Source organism: Syngnathus floridae, chromosome 5 (assembly GCF_059516105.1).
Source record: "Syngnathus floridae isolate MCC-2025c chromosome 5, RoL_Sflo_1.0, whole genome shotgun sequence".
NCBI lineage: Eukaryota > Metazoa > Chordata > Actinopteri > Syngnathiformes > Syngnathidae > Syngnathus > Syngnathus floridae.
The window spans coordinates 12,554,614-12,575,734 of record NC_142417.1 but is presented as its reverse complement, the minus strand read 5'-3'; the positions used below and the strand labels follow the sequence as shown (position 1 = coordinate 12,575,734).

General features: G+C 38.9%; 1 protein-coding gene across 9 annotated transcripts in view; it reads right to left on the bottom strand.

Moving 5' to 3' along the window:
- The window catches only part of fbrsl1 (fibrosin-like 1), a 222,553-nt gene extending 205,063 nt beyond the window's left edge, over positions 1-17,490 (bottom strand). For 6 of the 9 annotated variants that reach the window (XM_088375380.1, XM_088375372.1, XM_088375377.1 and 3 more), the window contains exon 1: positions 16,336-17,489. In XM_088375380.1, coding sequence (XP_088231506.1) covers positions 16,336-16,623 — 288 coding nt within the window. In that variant the 5' untranslated portion in view covers positions 16,624-17,489. Of the gene's footprint in view, positions 1-16,335 lie in introns of all 9 variants that reach the window. The other 3 variants (XM_088375373.1, XM_088375378.1, XM_088375374.1) reach the window with 2 other exon arrangements.
- Positions 17,491-21,121: the final 3,631 nt, after the last annotated feature.

Sequence of the window (21,121 nt, the reverse complement as noted above, 5' to 3'; positions counted from 1 at the left end):
AACCCCAGATTGGAAAGAATAATTGTCCAGAATTGGCCAAAGTTTGGTAATGGATAATGTAATTAATAACATTATTCATGTGCCACTTCATTTCACTTTCATAATTACTGTCAGTAGATCTGCATAAACTTGCTCACCCCACTTCTTGTGGTGATATTTAGATAGAGGAGTTATCTCCCTTGATGACAGTTTTCCCTGACTTGCATTCTAATTAGTAGCTGACTAACGGCAACACAACAAGATGTTTTGGAAGGACACTGGGGGATGTTTTTCTTTTCCTCTGGAGCAGAGGGTGACCTGATGGAGTGCGTGCACTAAATGCAGATTCACATGCACATTCAGCCTCAGGTTAAAGTCACTCGTTTCCATTTCACGCAAAATGCATGTACAAACAAGAGAACTAGCCACTCTTGCTGCTCATCATGCAACGGCACAATGTTCATTACATATGAAGATGATGGACTCCATAATGTGGCATTACCCTACTGCCCACACTCGGTGATTGTTTACTGTATTTAATGGTGTGTGCACTTCTGATGTACCACAATGACATCATAATTAATAGTCTATGTCTGTGTTATTCTAGTGATTTATTACAATTGAATGCAGCATCGGCATATTTGGATGACATTGGGCTCACATTGATGATGTGCATTCGATATGTCTGTTTACACTGGAGATGTCTAACAAGATATCCAATGCATATCAGATTTGTCACAGATTTGAAAGAGGCTGGAATTCAATCAAAGTGTATCTGCATTACACAAATGCTATATAGTTTTTTTTTTTTTTTTTTTTTTACTTGTGTGGTTGGTTGGTTCTTTTTTGACACAGTGCCATGAGACCTATCTGACCCATTCTGCTACTTGGGAGCATAAAATCGGAATTGTGTCAACTGAACCAGAGTGTAAATTCAGCAATTAAGTGTGCTGCTTTACCAATTCACGGTGCATGTGTGATTAATTGTGGTCATAATTGGCACTGTTCTGATCTCACTGCCAAATTTATCATCATATTATTGAATTAAGCTTCCAGTCTAAATTAATTTGCATCATTGTTCAACTTACGAGCAGCAATGTGCATGTTACTATTTCTTGTGAGGTATTTGAAAGTTTGTATATATACTTGCATTTACAATCAGAAAAGATATCCGAGGTGTCAAACTCAAGGCCCGGGGGGCCAGATCTGTCCCACCACATCATTTTCTAGACAGTAGAACATCGAATGTCAATGCTAATTCGTGCAATTTTCTCCATTGGAAATAACTGAAAACGAAATACTGTTCTCAGCCACCAAGTTTATACCCTAATGTTGTCTTTTTTATTACACGATTGCGGAGCGAAAATGCGCATTTTATATATGCAATATAAATGAAATAAGAAACACATCAGTAAAACAGTAAATTTGACATCTACATATCTTGATTTACATTTCTTGATCTACTTTGATACGGCGATGAATTTATAAATGTGAAGGGGGGGGGTCTCCTCAAATAAGAAAAATCTGGTGGCTGCATTTTGTCTGTGCTTTCCTTTCTTTGTTTCTTCCACTGGGACCTGGCTGGTAACCCCTCATAACCCCCTTAGCAACACTAGCGGTTTTTATTCCTCAAAAATGAATTTATGGTCAATCTCAGCACTTGCCAAGTCCATCACACAAACGCCTCTTTCATACTTGTCTATGATCGCCTTTTTCAGCTCTATCGTTCTCGATATTTTCCTCTTGTGCTTTTCTCCTGCATCTTTCTTGGGACCCATGTCTTTTCTCTAGTACAGTGCAGCCTTACAGGGGTCTTCAACCCACCAAAAAACAACACCAACCAAGGGACAGGTGGAACAAACTCTATTTTGTTTACAATAGCCACATGAGTCGGGTAGGTTTCCGAATCTTTGTCCGAGAACCGGGACAAAGATTTCCTGACATTTTGCGTTGAAAACCGAATATGTAGAGTTCCGAGGCAGTTGACTTCCAGGGTTCCACTGTATTTATGTATATGTATATTTATCGTATTTTCCGCACCATAAGGCGCACTCAAAAGTTTGTTTGACTTCACTGATACAAATGTTCACCAGCGATGGCTTTATGCACCCTTAAAAATATACTATACAATCATGTTTTTTCCAAGTCTTTATTTTTTTCTCCTAGCATATTAGGTTTGTGAGTACACCTTTTATGTCGTACAGCAGTGTTTCCCAACCCTGTAATGAATGTGGGAAGAACTTCCGGTAAGAGACTTCTGGTCAAATCCTCCCATTAGTTACAATGAGTTTTGCTTAATGGTGCGGTGTATTTGAATGGTTTTCTACACTGTCAGACAGCTTAAGGACTATCATTGTATCTTTGCAGGTTCAGTCAATGTAATCAACCATATGCTAATGACTAGCCAGGAGAGTATTAATCTGTTCACGCAGCTCTTTTTTTCATGACTTTGTGCATGTAGTATATGAGCATCTGCATGTTTTCCAATGTGTGCGTGCGTGCGTGCGTGTGTGTGCGTGAGCGTGCATGCATGAGAAAGAACTGCAATGCAGTCAGGATGTCTGCTTTTAGCCAACAGTCATGGGCTGATTGACTTTGACAGGCTGCCTCTCAGACCCACCACAACACAAGCAGCAGAAAAACCAGTATTTCAACCGCAGAACAGTCTGCCCATGCAAGCTTACTTCCAGGGCGATTCACTAAAATAACATTACAATATGAATAATGCTATTACCAAAGCATTTCAGGCAAAATACACCTGAACCTCGATTTTACACACTTCGATTCCACGCGGCTTTCTGTCTAATGTGGTTTGGTCATGGATCCCAAAAAAGTAGTACTTTAAGTGGATGATATGAGGACTGTATAAGGCTAAATGACTAGCGCGTAAGCCTTAGCGCTGGTGATTTGATATATTTCCGTGACCAATTTAAAGGCATTAGATAAATATTAAAGGCGTTAGATAATAAGAAGTCGGGCTGTTTGATCTTTATAACTGTTTTATTACAGTGTTACAATCACTAAGATTGCTTTTGATTAGGAAAGGGGGAAATTTGCGCAAGCAGCTCCCTAAATTGTGGACAAAATCCAACACACCTCTTCCACAAAGTCACTCACAGGTCAAAGAGCATGGCCGGACAGTAGAAGAATAAGTGGCTGCTTTATTTTCTCTTCCATCCAATTCACAAAATGACTTACTCCATCCGCCTGATATTGTCATCTGCGTATTGCTTCTCTTTTAATAAAATGTTAAGAGACTTCGATGTGCATGGAGAAATCACGGTGACAGACATCAAACAGACCTTTGGCTGCCCAACATGCTTGACCTAAATTAACGTAACAGGGATGCCTAAAAACATGCCATTCTAAAAAAACAACTTTCTATACAACACGCTTTCCGGGTTCACAGCATTCCCAAATTCTGGACCCCAAAGTCCGTGTAAAAATCGAGATTTAGGTGTACATTTTATTTCATATAGTCGCTAATGAACATACTTTGTTTTCATATTGTCATTGTTCCAAAGGTAAAGTACTTGTGGAAATACATTTCCAACCATAATTGCCTGTATACGGTATACACAATATACATAAATGAATGAAACATGAGGATGTTGTTCAGCGCTCAATTTTGTTGTGAGCTAAAATATTATTCATAGCATTCAGGCAAAACATCCAGACATGTGATGTAGGTGACAAAGATTTTGATGTTGAGCAGCACAGACATCCTGCTGTTATATTACGTTGAATTATTCTAGTCGCAACTGCTGGTGTTTAAATGTGCTAGATAAAACTGACAAAGTAAATACTTTATTAATTTTGTAAGACAGGCGGGCGCGGTGGGGGGGATGGACAGACAGATTGATAGGGTGAACCCTCGTTGCCTGCACCCAAGTCATGTGAACAAACTGTATTCAAATTGCTGTACAATTTGCTGATATTTTTCAGCCAAAACGTTGACTTTATATTTTTAGCATTTAAGCAGTATAATTTATACTTGGGGTTTACATGGTGTTGAATCGTTAGAAACATTGTAGTATTTATCAGTATCAGTGTCATTTCATCATGAGGACCACTACATTTGCTTCCTCCTAAAAAATGAAGGGCTCGTGTACACCTAGTATATAAATCTTAGTCTGGAGCCCTGCACTACATCAATCAGGTAGTAAAGGCAATAGTCAGAATGGTTGGTCAGATTTGTTTCATTTCTGTGCAATCTACCAAAACCACTGAAGTGGTTGATTGTGATTGACATATTTGGTAGACCTAAATTATAACACGTTTTAACCAACCTTCTGACAGATATAGTGGCTTAGGAAAGCTTTCAGAGGTATATGACCCTGAGTTACATTTATGGGCTATAGACCCAATAAAGGCAATGCCAAAGGCTATATAATGACTGTCAGCTACTAAAAAAGCTTGTTCTAACGGTCATAAAACATTTCATTTCATCAGTCAACACAAGAAAGGAAACTGACAGCTACAATACACGGCTGAGTCATGGTTATGTTCAAGGTTTTTTCACTTGACAGTTTTTCTTCTATTGTGAAAGTGCTTGTGCTTTTAACTGAATAGATGTCAAGAGACACAATTGCATTTAATAATTATCAAATATCATTTTTCAAGTAGTTTTGTTAAAAGAAAAACAATATCATTAAATGTAGCACATTTTTGGCATTCTTATTACACAGAATGATTAATGTAGTTGATATTTGTTTATTTTACATTTGAAAGAAATGTGAAGCGATGCGTAGCCTAATGTGCTTGACATTGCACAAATCACACGCAAACATAAAAACATGGTCACTGATTCAGTGGAGCCTGCCAGCATGTGGAGCCGTTTTACACCATTGCATTGTTGTGCAAATTGCAACGCCAGGGAAAGCAGTTCACAACACACACACACACTCACACCCACACAACTTAGGAGAGTCTATGATGAGCCGGGAGAAGGGGGGAGTTCCTCCTTTTCCGCTGGTTGTCTTGGCAGTCAGAGAGGGGAAATACAGTATGATTATCCAGGAGGGGAATTGTTTTATCAACTCCTGAAGCAAATGAATGAAAACAGGAGGATTTATGTACGGAGCACAAGCTTTCCTTTGCTGCCAGGAAGCAATTAACAAGCAAGCTGGGATACTATCCTCTTTGATTCACCATAACTAAAATGGTATTCCGGTTGCTGTCTATGTGCTCAAAAGATGTGCTCGACTCAATGTGGTACTAGACAAAAGAGACCTGAGAAATATTAGTAGTGTTTTAAGTTCAAAAAACCCCAAAGTTGCACTGTTTAATTTTACATTTTATTAAATAGTTTCCCCCAAAGTTCAAATGCCATGTGACTTGAAGTCATGCCATGGGAATTGTGAGTGCACTGCAGTGATTCTGGATTGTGTGATTTGAATGTTTTGAGTGGACATCACTAGCATCTTCAGTAATAGAGATGACAAAAAAGCACCTTTATCAAATATATTTTACTTTTTTTTTGGATCCTGTTGTAAAAAAACGGAAGAGTTTATCAATTTCCTCTCCCAGTGAAATCTCTTAATTATACCCTAATTTCTCGGAACACAATAAACACTACCTTGGAATGAAATAAGAAAAGATGAACGTTATTAATGAACAGACCAAAGGCATCTGAAGTCCCATGGGTTGAGAGTCTATTACCGTATTTTCCGCACTATAAGGCGCACCGGATCATAAGGCGCACCTTCGATGAATGGCCCATTTTAAAACTTTGTCTATACATAAAGCGCACCAGATTATAAGGTGAACCTTCAATGAATGGCCCATTTTAAAACTTTGTCCATATATCAGATATATACATTTGGCCCGCGGGCCAGATTTTGGACACGCCTGCTGTAGTGGCTCAATATTGGTCCATATATAAGGCGCACCTGATTATAAGGCGCCCTTTTGAGAAAATTGGAGGTTTTTAGGTGCGCCTTATAGTGCATTAAATACGGTACACTAATCACCAGGCTATTTGCTCAGCGAAGCTAATAGATGTAAAAAGATAGTAGCTTTATCAGAACTGGGCAAGGAGAAGGGTTAAGCGGAGTAAAAGTAGCTATTGTTGATGGAAAATATTTTCTCTTGACTGACCTAAGCAAGAGACACTGGCAGCTCAGCTGTTTACCTTTCTACAAAGTATTTATTGAGCTGATTGTCTTGTAATGGATGTTTCAGACAATTCTGAGTCTCATATGATGCTGCTACTATGGGGCTTGAAAACAAAGTAGCTATTACGGGATTTTGAATGTCCAAATGTAAATACTAAGAGACAATTAGACATCCAATGAATGTCCTCCACCTGAACTTCGATTGAATCTTCCTTTGGCTCCAGGCCCGGTGTTGGCAAGCCTTTACTATTCTGATGGCACATTGAGCAGTTCAACACAACAATGTACAAAATATTAGCGCTTTTTTTTTTAAGGTTTATGGCAAATGCCAGTGAAATATTCATTTTGCGCATTGTGTTAACGTTGCAGAGTCCCGCCACAACTAAAAGCAGGCTGTTCTTACAGGTAAAAATAAACAATAAATGCTCAACAATAGAATCAATTTCTTTCTACCTTTATTACATTCCAACACCTAAAGCCAGAAAAGAAGAGTGAAGAATACATTTCCACCAAGTCATAGAATCAAATCTCTTTAAAGCAATCTTATTTGAGCGCTTTCCTTGTTATTAACTCACTCAATTCCATAACCTGTGATCTTGTCACATTAATGAAGACCTGCAACACAAGCCATACAAATACCGACAGTGTCTACAGTATTAACTGACTCAAATCCATAACCTGTGATCTTGTCAAATTAATGAAGACCTGCAACACAAGTTATATCTACAGTGCATGTCGGTATTGCAGGGATTATATAGTAGGCCTTGGAATTACGATTGATAACAGTATCTTGGGACAGAATACTGTTTGTTCTCTCATTCACTGGCTGTTTTCTTTATTGACTCAGCAACCGGCATTGTGTGTGTGCGTGCGTGCGTGTTTGCGTGCATGTGTGTGTGTAATTTTGATCTCATTCCACAGCTTGGTTTAAATCCTGCTGGTGCCGGGATGTGTGCCCTCATTTCAGACACACTGACAAAGTGGCCGCTCTGAAATAAGCTGTGGCCTGTTTGCAGGAGGGAAGCAGATGTAGTTTACTCTCTTTGATATATGCATGAGCAACCAGAAGATTAAAAACAGTCATTGCTGACTGGAGAGGATAAGCAATGCAGTGAGTAAAAGGATTGACATTCCCAAAGAATGCATGATTTTACATGGTAGATTTAACCATGGATGACAGAGCTTGTCATGTTTTTGCAGATTTTCTTGCAAAGGGTATCTGACATATATGTCGCATCACGATATACTGTATAGTCCATTGTATTTCTAGCACACACTCCTGGTGAGCACACAGATGCAACATTGACTTTTAAAGATGATTGAATGATTCATGATTCACTATTAGAGCTGGCAAGCGCTCAAGCCTGTCAAAAACATAACACCTAAAGCTGGAGTTCCCTGCAGCATTTCAGAAATATGCAATACTGAATATCATTCTAAAACACTTTAAACAATAATTAAGCTGCTACAAATGTGTATTGCCACTATTTTTATAATGATTAAAAATAATAGACTAGTCAGTTTAGTGGATGTTTGTTTCATGTACCATGGCCTGAAACATTGTTTATTCTGTAAGCACTTAATAACAAGGTGCTCCTCTTCCCACAACTGTACCACCCCTCTGGGTGCGGTGTAATAAGAAGATATTGGAAAATACGCCTTTAGCGGTTACACAGAGGTGTCAAATCATTAAGTTGCGACAACAGAATTTGCCTCCAACTTACAAGCACATTGGGAAAGGTAAAATGAAACATCTGACGCCTCTATTGTCAGTCCATCTGTCTTCTGTTTCTGTATGATGTCAATGTGAATTGAGATGTGAATAATTTTTTATTGCGTGACTCTGAAATTCCTTTTGACATTGTCTTAGTAACTGGTCTAAAATCAATAAAGCGTTACCCAACTGCTAAAGTTTAAATAATAGGCAGTGGAGTAATAATTGACAGATAAAGCAATATGAGTACTTTTTATTTGTATAGATTAAAACAAATATAAGGATAGCTATTAATTAGAATACACTATCAAACAAAAACACATTTTGAACCTTCTTTAAATAATTGAAATTAAAGAATTGAACCCAACACATTTGACATTTTTAAAAGGGTACTGAAATTGTTATATATTTATCCTTTAGGTATTGCAATGGACTGAATACAGCTCCTCCAAATCTAAACTAGTTTGAAAAAGTTAAAACTTCCAATCCAAAAAATCTTAATTGGGACATCTCGAATTATGAGGTTAGAGTGGTTGTAAGGCAGATAGCAGGATGTCAGAAATGGAATTGATCTGATATTGCCTTAAAGTCCCCTTTCCCAACATCCATTTAGTTTTGATGAGTAAAGCTAGGAATGGTGACAAAGGACTTCAATTCAGCAAGAAAAGTGAATGTGGCAGCTTCTCCTTGAGTTGTCAAGCAAATGTCATTGAGACAGCAAATGGAAGTGGCAATGGCAAAGGAAGAAAATCTGCATTGCATAACTACCCTCTGTGCTCTATTATCTTGGCCACAGTGTATTATACAGCTGCCAAAGCTGTCACGCAAAACACTGAAGCAATAATCCTTACTTGGCTATGATGGCACATACACTCAGAAAGAGTGACAGACATCTCTTTAAATGTAATCGCAACATCAATTAACTATGAGCTGTAATTAGCTACTGACTGACAAACTGGCATCGCTGTGAAGAGATAAAGATTCAGATTCAGACAGCTTTATTGATCCCTATGTAGGCAATTTGTTCGCAGCTTCCGGGTCCAAATGCACATTCAGCTTCAACTAACACTTAACAAAACATCTCGTAAAAATGTGACAAGGAGTGAGGTAGATACAATAGGAGACGGGAAATTATGTTTGAAAAAAAACGAGCCAGTGTTGGTGGCAAGTGGTAGAAGCAAAAGGCGACAACTGTTAACACTAATTGTTTTAACAAGGAAGATGCCCAACTAAACCATGACTAAACCAGACAAGAGTCCTGACTGTGTGAGTCATGTTAATAACATTGGAAGAATTGTTAAAACAAGTGATTATGTCTAATAGAGGCTCATTTACAGCTTGTTACCAAATTGCAGGAAAAAAAAATGTGGGCTACATTTTGCTTTTCACACTGTGTCTAGTTTTATTATTCTACCCTTTAGAACACAGGTGTCAAACTCAAGGCCCGGGGGCCAGATACAGCCCGCCAAATCATTTTTTGTGGCCCACGAAGACAAATTCTGCATCAAATTCGTGTCATTACTAGAATTGCAAATTGTCTTCACTTTTAATAATATCTTTTTTTTTTTAAATATTTGACCAGTTTTTACTCGTCTGATTTGAAAACGAGTTATTTGTTTGTTTGTTTTGTAGCTTTTACTGTATATAATATGAGGTGCTCATACATTTATTTGGGTTGACAGTCATAATGGCCCTCCAAAAGAAGCTATGACTACAATGCGGCCCGCGAAAAAAAAGTTTGACACCCCTGCTTTAGACGTACAGTAAATCTGATGCATGACGTACCTTGATACTATGATGATATTTCAGATCTATTATGACAGACAAAAAGGAAAATATATTGTTGCTCCTCTTTGTAGGAAAAGTAGAAAAACGTTCATTGATAAAAGTGGCTAGTTTTCAAAACTCTGAAATTTAACACCCACTGCAAAAGCACACGCCACAATTAATCCAAATGACAGGTCTGCAAGGCTAGAAAAAGACACCCACGCTTGAAAGTGCGCTAAATGTCAAAAAGGAACCTAAATAATGGTGAAGGTTAAACATCTCTCTTGCTATGTCAATGAAAGCCTTTGGTGAATAAAAAACCAGACATTCCTTCATGAACAACATACATGAACATGAACATGAACAACATATAGTGGCCTTTCACATGAAGAATTATTTTCTACTACAAATTCTCCACTCACTTATGTCATCATAAAGACTTTGAGGAATATTAAGTCAGTACATCATAAAGCTGTAAATTACAACAGCTAAGCGACAAATAAAGTAAAATAAATAAAAAAAACATATGCAATTAATCTACAGCTCTACAAATGAGCAGATGAAATGTCTATTGTCAAAATTCTTTAATAAGATTTATCAAGCAGTTTAAGAGTCATAAAGAGTAAAACAAGAGGGGCAAATCAGCAGTGAACAATTACCAGGCAACCCTCAAACAGCGCAGCGCCAAAGCTGGGCTCGGAGAGAGCATCTTAATCACAGCGTAATTACATCCTGCCATTCACCGCAATGAAAACACAAGCAGGAAGATGTAAGGCAACCCGGGAGGACAAGAAGGAAATGGATATAAATATACATGCTTGCAACAAGCTGCCCACATGCTTTTATGTACCACTTAATATGTGTCTGTTATGTTGTCGATTTTGTACTCTTTAGAAATTCCTCATATGCTAAGCTGGTTGAAAACAGATTCTTATTTGGAGGGCTTGTAGTCCCATGTAAATAAACCTCAAAATAGACAAATAGAATGGCTTAAAATAGAAGTCTTAGATTGAATATATTTGTTCCACTGCCTCCTAAACAAACGGCACTACTTGGAAAAAAAATGTGAGAACTACCTACAAATAGATATCATTAATAAATAAATCCATATTGTATCAAGAAAAACATTAAATAGATAAAAACAAAATGTGGGTTCTATTGTGTGATTAGATTTCCATATGACCAAGCCGTTTTTTTTTTTTTATTTACTTCTAAATGTTTCAATGGTTTTCTGTTCATGTGTTTATCTGTTTAGACTGTTTATTTGTTAATTATTTGCTTCTGGATGTCATTAACTGTTGGGTTTGTAAATGCTTGGAGATGTTGTTTGCCTTTCTTGTATGAAGCACATTGAGTTGCCCTGTGTATGAAATGTGCTATACGAATTGAAAACACACACACACACACAAATTAACATATGATGTTATCAGCCTCTGGGCAATATCTTTTCACGTTGCCCATTTAATGTGCTTTCACCTTATGATTGATTTTAAATGTTTTGAAAGTTGTTTTTATGAAATACTTCAACATGTATTTACTGGTTAACTTTCAGAGACACTCCAGGCTCTATTTATTGAACAAAAAATATTGATTAATTAAACACATTAAAAAGTACCTTTTTTTTTTTTTTTTGCCAAGACATAACCAAATGAGTTTGAGGGTACTCTTACAAACTGTAATGACTGATCACAGTTTTGGAAACAATTAATATAAACAAATGCAATTACACTACCTCTGAACGGCACACAGATGTAGTACAAGTGGTCATGCATGTGATTAAACTCTTGTTGAGCATCTATAGTGCACTGGAATCTTTGTGGGGTGTATTTAGGCCACTGTTTAATGGCTGAGCGCTGTTACACAAAAAATCCTGTGTATATGATGGCGCATTTATCAGCAAGATTGTCGGCAAATATACGCGACAGCTGGGGGACATCCCACTAGCACTTTCTACTTTCTGACCCAATGAAAAAGAGCATCTGGGGGGGTTACCTGTTTAATTAAAGCCCAGTTGTTTATCAACGTTATCACCAATGGGAAAAGTGACAACATCAAACAAGACTGGTGGCACTAATGTGCTGCCTGATCATGAACATCAACAGTGACTCACGTAGCTTGGAGTGTAAGTACAGTACACCATTTATCTGCACTGTAGTGCATGGAAGATTATGGCATGCATAAAAAAAAACATCCTATTTATCCATTCAAGCCTAAGGAAGCACGCATTACATCAAGTTGGTAAACTCATTGACTTGATTTATTTATTCAGCAAGCAGTCCGACCTCCTCTGTTACTAAACGTAGGTCAGATAACATAAGCACAAATGCTGTGCGATGCAGTGTTGAGAAAATTACAAAGAGTAATGATGTATTGTATTGTCTGCGAACGTCTGGCAACTGTTTGCCGAGCATTTGCGACCTTGAACAAACCCAGACGAGAACGCAACATTTGCAAACACTCGCAAGTGTTCGTCACTCAATGCAATAGGCTTTTAAATACAATAGAGTTGTAACTGTACACAAATATAAAGAATTTTAATGCTGCTGTGGACTTGAGATTTTTGCCACCAATGAAATTAATGTCATGTACTACTGAGAATTATCCGTTATATGAAGAGGATAAATAAAAGCAGATTGATTCAAAAATTGTGAAATTTAATGCACCTCATTATGTTTCTATTTATTTCTGGACTTTTTTACATGGCAGGCCTATTCCACCGCCCAGTATTTGTCATAGTGCTTTGAATGAGTCCAATTTACCTGTGGTCAAATTCATTATGTCCCCCATATCATGACTACCAGTAATGTCTGGAATAAAATATTTAATAGTGGCAGTCCTAATTACATTCAAAGACAAACAATTATAACTGCAATGCTGCTAGCTTAAATTTGAGGACCAGATGGGAAACGGTGGCTGCAGAAAGGGAAGCAGCAATTCTCAGTTTTCCTAACCATTACTGTCAAGATCCCTGTGGGCAGAAAACTTAATTTACCCATGGTACTCTATAGAGCTGCATTGTAGCCAACAATAGATGATCTGTGTAAAACAGAACCTTAAGGAAAAAAGAGCAATCCCACTTAACTACTCTTATCGGAAGTAATAAAAAGAAAGCTTTATAAAAGGGCAGGTTTTTGAGCAAAAAAAGAAATGACACTATAATAAAATGGTCTGCTTCTCTCAGAAGTCTTACCTTGACACCACTACTCAAATGCAATTAAATAAACCTAAAACCTCATTAGAGTTGGTTTAACAATTTATTCTACAGAACAAAAAAAAAAAAACACACAAGATAATCTACACTATAAATTTATGTTGAAAGCAGATGGACAGCGGGATTTGGGATTAACGAGAGGGGATTAGTGCCTCCAACATTACTCAGAGAGCAAACAGAGCAAATCAAAAATCTTTAATGCTATGACATTATTTATCATCTACTCACTTGTTCAATAGCAACAGCAAAGCAGCAGAAGCATAAAGTAATTGTTTCAGAACACTGCTTTCAGGTGAAATTCATCTATCCATGGGAATTAACTGCTCAGCATTTGGAAAACTTCCTCAGCACAGGTAATGGCACCATTATTTGAGTTTGTTAAAAGGGAACACAGATTGAAACATCACGGTCTCAAAGAGAGCTGATTCTTCAATTCAATTCAATGTCAAATCATGACAGTTGTTTTTGTATTATCATTTTTTTCCAGGTTCAGAGACGGGAAATTCACAAAAATATAAACATGGCCTTAATATCATATGTAGGCATAGTGGAAAATGGCTTTGTAGGCATGACGGAAAATGGCTTTCAGATGTAATGAATTCGGATACAGGATCAAGGCAGGCCATGCTCGAGTCTAAGCCAGTATCTCGGGAGCTGGAACCTATCAGTTTTTAAACACCAAAGAGTGCAATAAGAAATTACATTACTGAATGTTCAGTAACAACTGTGCCCGGGTCCCAGGCTAAAACAGAACAATGAGGTGATGATGGCCTTAACAAGAACATGAAACAGGTTAAATTGAGGTGCTTTAAAAAGAAAATTAGAGGAAATATTTATGCCATGCCTCAATAAATGCTCCGGAATGCTAATGGGACAGAAGTCTTACACTAACACAATCATGCTGGCCATCAATCACCTTGACTGGGTCAAAAGGAACCACACACTCTTACCACCGGCGAGGTGCAAGCTTTTCGGCGCATGATGCAATAGGTCAGCACTGTTCCATGCTAAAATGCTGCAAGTGGCAGTCTGATGAGCAATTAGCACCGGTAGCGTAGGTCACGCACTCATTTCAGGCATCTACTTTGAAGGTGAAAGCGAGCTCAACATACATTTAATGATCAACACATTTAAAGTGCATACGCTAACAATATTGCTGTTTAGAGCTGTAAACAAATAACGATTGCTGTTTATTAAAGCATAGATATTATAATAAGTTATTTCAGAGGAAATCCGGGAAAAGCAAAAATCACAGCTCCGAGTCCACTTACATCGTTTAATAAACCAAAGCTGTTCGTATGAAAATCAGAACAATTACCCACAAGTAGTCAGCCATATCTTGCTTCATTTACTTAGCCTTGAAATGAAAGCTTGTTTGGAGAGTGCACTGATTTCTGTTCTCATTCAATATGCATTAGGCAGTTCAGTGAGAATAAATTATCCCAACGTTATTTTCCAGGAATCTTGCAATAATAATAATAGTACAGCCAAAATAATACACCGTTTGATTTAAGACAAGCTGAACTAGAATGGCAAATGTGAATATAAAACTGCACCATGCTAGAGAATCCTAGAAATCAATCGCATGGAGCAGAGGAGAAGCCAGTAAAAAGCACTTAGCTGCTCTGACATCCTCAAAGTACACAGCAGCTGTGAGAAGCTCAAGAGGGCAGAAATAATCACAGATATGGCACACGAGGGAATCTTCACACATCTTCATAAACATGTCACAATGTAAGCACGGCTATGACATGCGTGACACTAAATAGTAAGCTCATCCTGCTTAATGGTAATCTCACGCTCAGATTTAATGAGGTGTAATATATTTGATCTAGAGTAGATGCTTTCTTCCAGGACTTCAAAAGTGCCTCAGTAGTTGTTGGTGGTTAGAGTTCAAGCACTTTCACCTCACTCCCTTTATGCCACTCCAAGCATAGTGGAATGGTTCAGTTAAATGCAAAAACAATTGAATTACCCGTGACCTGAGCAGGTTAAACATGTTAACAGATGGCCAGCTGATGATCATCATCAGGTAAATTCTACTGATCTGTTTTTTTTTTCTGGTGGTGCACTCCTGAGCTTATTCTGCAGCAACCCTGCGATTAACCATATCAAACTAAGTGGGAGTAAAGAGACATGACTGATTAATTCTTTTGCTGAGCCTTCATGGGTGGCAGTTGCTGGAATTAGGTGCCTTGTGGTATCATCATTTGGCTTGTAAATTAGGTCATTATCTTAAAATATAGATCTCTAAGGACATGCTGTCTTTATTAAAGATCCCCCCCCCAAAAAAAACCTCTCAGCTCAAATGAGGCAACCCTTGTCGGGAAGACTGATATCCCACTGGGACTAAAGATTTATTTTTCATTTGCCACTTAATGAGATAATATGAGAATGTCACAGGAGAATGTCTTTCAATCCTGAAAGCATTTTGCTAACATTTAGAAAGACGAAGAAGTAATGGCAGAAGCAGTTATCAGTAACCTGCCAATCAACCTGTCACAACTAACTGTTGCAAAAGGGTGTTCATCACCAAGCAAAATGTCAGGAATGCATTTCCAGCTCTGAGTGAATGTGGATACAATACTATCCAAGCCATTTGAGAAGCGACACCACTTGTTTGTTTTCTTTAATGGCCTGTGTGCTGCCAGTACAAAACGTCTCATTCACAAGGCAGCAAACTTGTAAAATTCACTGGTGCAGTGGCAGCCAAACTCAACTACCATTCACACTGATACATAAAAACTGAACTGCAGGGTGCACTGAAAGTCACTTTATATAAAATACATATTTAAAGACGAATGGTAAGCACATCGTCATCGTAAATCAAAACATGTCGGTTGATAAAAATACACCATAAATGACTTTCTGAGAATATTTTACTTTGAACAAAACCAGAGACAACTGTGACATAAGGATGGATAGGGGGAAAGACAATTTTATCCAATATACTCTAATAAATTTTAAGTGGAATCTCTCTAGATCAGGGGTGTCCAAAGTCCAGCCCAGGGACCATTTGCAGCCAACTGCCCATTTTTGTTGGACAGCTGCGTAGTCTCATAATAAAGTGTGTGTGGTGTGTGTGTGTGTGTGTGTGTGTGTGTGTGTGTGTGTGTGCGTGTGTGTGTGTGTGTGTGTACACACACACACACAAAAAAAAACTAAATAAAACTCACCCAAGCACAAGAAAAACGTGAAAACTTCAAGAGCCTGAATTCGAACACCCAACCTCAGAATTGTGAGGAACATTGGTCACCATGCTACTTCACACAACTTTTGCACATTAACTTTAGGTATGACCCAAATGATAACCTTTGCATTGTCACTGATAGCAAGTAGGCGATAATGGGTTGATTTTAGAATGTTGCACAACACAAGATGAAGTGACTATCCTTTTCTTTGCATTTTCCTAAGGCTCTCTGTGGAAAAAGTTTGGCCTTCCATGGTCTAGCAAGATAATATACCTCAGTGGAGAGCCACTGTACCTCCAAAGGAGAAATGTACTTTTTTGTGAGCAGACCGGAGGTAATAATGTGCATCCTGCTTACCTCCAGACTGTCCAGACTGATGAAACTGGCGATAGCAAATCCATCAATGATATCTTCTTCCTGTGAGCTGGACTCCCGTCTCTTCCGCCGGGGAGTGCGCGGTGATCTGGCGGCCGCTGCGGGGTGCGACGCCCTTTTAGCGTCCCTATTCGGACTGTGTTCCTCCCTGTCAGAGTACGTGGAGTTGGGATCGGGGCTGCGGGGGTCTTTGCTCCCCGTCTCTCGCAACCTTCTCACCGTTTCCCTCTTGGGTCGGCATCTCCGACCCTTCTTCAATTTCCCATCCATGTTAAGAGGAGGGAAGGGGGGCGGAGGAAAAGGGGGCGGGGGGGTCTTGGAGTGTCAAAACCAACGCAAACAGAACTCCACGGGAGACGCTGTCTGTCTGCGCCGTGGAATCACAAACAAAACACAGTGAACGATCCTTGGCTACGCTGCAACGACTATAAATGATCGTGTGTGTAACTCAAGCCTTGGACGCTCAATGACCTTGGGTAAAAAACCTCGGCGATCTCCATTACGACAAGCAAACGCGCAAGTATAAACATAAGCGTGAGGAGGGGAAGGCAAAAGCCACACGCTTTTGGTCACGAATCTGCACCGTGTCGAGGCGCTATCTGCTAAAGCAGGTGCAAAATGGCAGATCCAGTTCAAAATCCACGAATTAGACTCGCTTTGTAACTTTTGTTGCATCGGAACATTGACAGAGCGCCAACGCCGAACCTCGCTGCAGGGCGCAAACAGTGCAGAGAAATCATGTCTCTGGCCGTTGTTGTTTCCCCACCTCCCCGATCCATGATCCAATGTCAAAAAGAGCTCGGGGTACTATCCGGTCGAGACCAAACCCCTTGTGGTCAACCGAGGTCTGATGTGGTCCTTCAATAATCCCCGCGTGTTGAGTTGGAAGATATTATTCCTCGCTGTACTTCAAGTGTTGCGTGATACTTGTGCGCAATATAGCCGAACCGATCCGAAGCGTCCGAATTAGACAGCGGTCCAGTGTGAAATCAAACTCCACACGGCAGAGTAGCGGTCCATTCCAGCTCGGATAATGTTGGCTTCCCCCACAAATCCACTCCAGTCCTTCCCTTGGTTGCTCAGTGGCTCACGTTGCTCTCTATTCGCATAATAAGCGTTTGATAAGAGTCCTTAAAGCGACAGGAGTGATTAAAATCTCTCTCTCTCTCGCTCTCTCTCTCTTTCGCTCTCTCTCGCTCGCTCTCCCTCTCTCTCTCTCTCTCTCTCTCTCTTTCTCTCGCCTCCCATCGCATCCTTTCATCCAAAATGAAGAGACAGTCAATCTTAATAGAAACCAGCCACAATTCCAGCACTTTTATGGATTGCAGTTTACCAGAAGGTTGCTGATGTTGAATACAACGTAATTAAAAACAACATAATCGAGAACTCTCGCCCCCGAGTTATCACATGTCACTATTTTAAACTGTCAGATGTGGTGGCACGCCTGCACGCACACGCACAAAACGATCAAGCTCATTTTTAAATGGTTGGCTATTATCCTATCCTCGGAGCTGGTTCCCCAGCCGAAAACACAAAGTAGCATTTTATTGTCTGGTTTTCTGGAAGAAAAAAAGTCAACATGACACTCTGTCCTCCCATGTGAATAAGATTTATTTACCTGTTGGGGGAAGGGGACAGTGTCAGGACAGAGTTCTGCAGTGTTAAGTCACTAATGCAAAAGTTTAGTTACCTTTGAGATCCATCCATTCATTATCTACACCGCTTGCCCCCACGGGGGTCACAGGCATATTGTAAATTAATACCATCAAACATTTTGCTAATCTGTATAACATGTGTATCAAAATTTAAGTGATGGGAACATTTTTAAAAATATAGTGTAGTGCACAAATGTCGGGCTAAAGCAAGTTTGATGTATCAATGACTGAAAGATTTATTTAGTTCTGTTCCATTTTATGTAATAATATAAACATTTTTGAAGGGGAGCGGGAAATGGGGCTTGAGTCTGGTGCAATCGACTCGTTCAAATGAGTTTGAGTGCATTTCTTGTACAGAATCACTTCATGCTCTTATTCGTCCCTAGTTCTGTTTACCTCATCCGGGAGCATGAAGCGGTAAATGTGGGAAGTGTGACAGTTAGTGTGACCATCCGTCCATCCATCCGTCCATCTATTCGTCCATCCGTCCGTCCTCACGAGGGTTGCAGGTGTGCTAGAGCTTATCCCATTTAATTTTGGTTGAAAGAAGTGTACACCCCTAATTCAATTAGGTGGTTGCCATCCAATCACAGGGCACAAAAAGACAAAAAAAGCATTCAAACTGACACTTGAGCTTATCCCATTTGATTTTGGGTGAAAGAACTGTACACCCCTAATTAATTAATTAAGTGGTTGCCATCCAATCACAGGACACAAATAGACAAAAAAAGTATTCAAACTGATACAGTTATAATTTGTTTTTTATACACACCCACTAATTAACCGACCAATTAGTGAGCACAGGTGAGGCTGTAAACTACGGGTGCGTTGTTTGACAAGGCCACACAACCTTTGTCTTGCCAAAATCTGACCCTTCTGTTTTCATTAAATGATCAATATTTCTGCAGTGAAGCAAATTTATTTTCATACATTACACCTCATTTGGGAAAGTTTCAGCTTTCATGTGTCATTTCTAAAAGCAATGGATGCATTTAAAGTCAGGATATAGGCTTTTGTTTCTAGCGACAGACCTTTTGTCAGGGACTGTATTAGGATATGCTTGATCAGGAAATAACATTTAATACCACTTTGTTTCTATAAATCTTCTTGTTTATATTTTCAAACGATCACTTTTACCACACTCTTGAGAAATCACTAGTAGCTTTTTTGTTTGTTTTTAAACAGGCTACTCGTGGTCCTTGGGGGAACCACATTGGAGACTCCTGCACCAGCTTCTGACTTATTTTCAGGAAGAATACTTCTGGCTTGAAATAAGGTTCATGTTTACATTTAAGTGCACAAAAAGTAACAGTTTCACAATGAACTGTTGTTCTGTGTTGTTTTAAAAGGGGAAATGTCATTTTACAAAAGCTCCATGTCTAACTTGAGGCACTCAAATATCTATGCTACAGAATTTTTCACAATCTTGATGTGGTGCTGAATTCATTTCAATGAATAAATTCCCCCGTAGCCTCCTTGATATTTTTTCTGTCAACAGATTATCCAACCCGACAATCTGAAGAAGTACTTTGACGTAAAAGAATCCCACAGAAGTTCCCCTTCTTTAATGATGAATGGAAATATAACAAATGCCATTGTTAATTTTCATTCAAGATTTCATTTGTTTAGTCATTGTTAGACATTGGGTGAATTTACACATGAATATTATATTTGTATTTTTCGGTCTGATAAAAATAAACATCTGAAGGTACTTACCTGTTAATACTTGAGTTGTTTTTTTTCACAGAATACTTATTTAATCTTACTCAAGAGGAATACTTTTGCTTGAGTCCGATTATTCTGAAATAACAGTCCTCTCGAGTTGAATGTGTTGCTACTCTTCCCACCTCTGCTTCTGAGTCATCATTAGTTGTGTGGCTTGTGAATCATGAAGCGTTCACATCCAACGCTTTTACTGTTAATCATCTCATTAAAAGAGTTGCAAGCAACAGGAAATAGATTGTTTTCAGTGAATTTAATTATTATTTGATCATCACAGTACTACAAGGAGAGAAGCAATATTTAGGCAGTTAGTATGCTGATTCCTGGGAGGGAACTTTCTTTCATGCCTTGAATCTTCTGTGAAACAGGAACGAAACGCATCAAGATGCAAAACGAAAGTACTTTTATGCTAATACAGAGCGCTGTGGGGTAAATCATCTCGAGCACTGTAGGTGATTAAACTGGATTTGACAGTTAGTGAGTGAGTATGATGAAGAGGTTCTGATACACCGCTGAGTCAGGTCGCAGAGTGCACATCTCCAAATGCTACTTGTCCGTACTTTGATGTTCATGTCTGCTAGCTTCTGTTCAAGATCTGCCATATTTATCAAAAACACGCTGTAATCTTCCATGATGTTACTTTTAAAGGACAATCGCTACATGACTAGTGCATCAATCTTTTGGCAAATGGACTTTAAGAGAAACAGACACGAGATCATTCCCATGTTAAGATAACCTCTGCAACTCAAACCCTTCTCTGAACAGCTTTGTAAAAACTAATTCAGTAAGGAGATTAAAAAAAAAAACAGGGGAACAGGTATGGAGAGCAAGCCATGGAAGAGAGGAGATTACCTCAGTTTTCTTCAATGCTACTATTTGCTTTGAGCTTAATCCATAGCTAGAGACTCAGAGCTCCCCACATTGCAGCCATTCAAACACTAGTCTCTTTCAAAAGCTTAGTCTCAGCTGTGCTGCAAACTGAGAAGAGGAAGCCTGTCATGCTCATGCTGTATGATATTCGCGTACAAGAACAGCTTTTCATTGCTTCTTCCTCTATGGTATGGGTTCAATATGTTCCCATAGTCACAGTATTTAATGCAGTTAATACAGTTAGCATGCCAAATTGGTTGGAAAAATATAGCATAACGTGTTGATTCTGGATTGAGGGGCGGGAATCTGAAGCAGATGAGAAAATTGTTTCAAGTACACACCAAAATATAGAAACCAGGCTTTTACACACTGCACACAGTTCGTCAAGAAATTACAAATATGCCAGAGCAAGTCAATGTTGACATGAATCATTCAGTTGGATAACATATACAGCAATTTGTCCACACCCGGAATGTAACAGATCGAGGCCAAAAATCCATGTTTCATTTCAAGTATTGTGT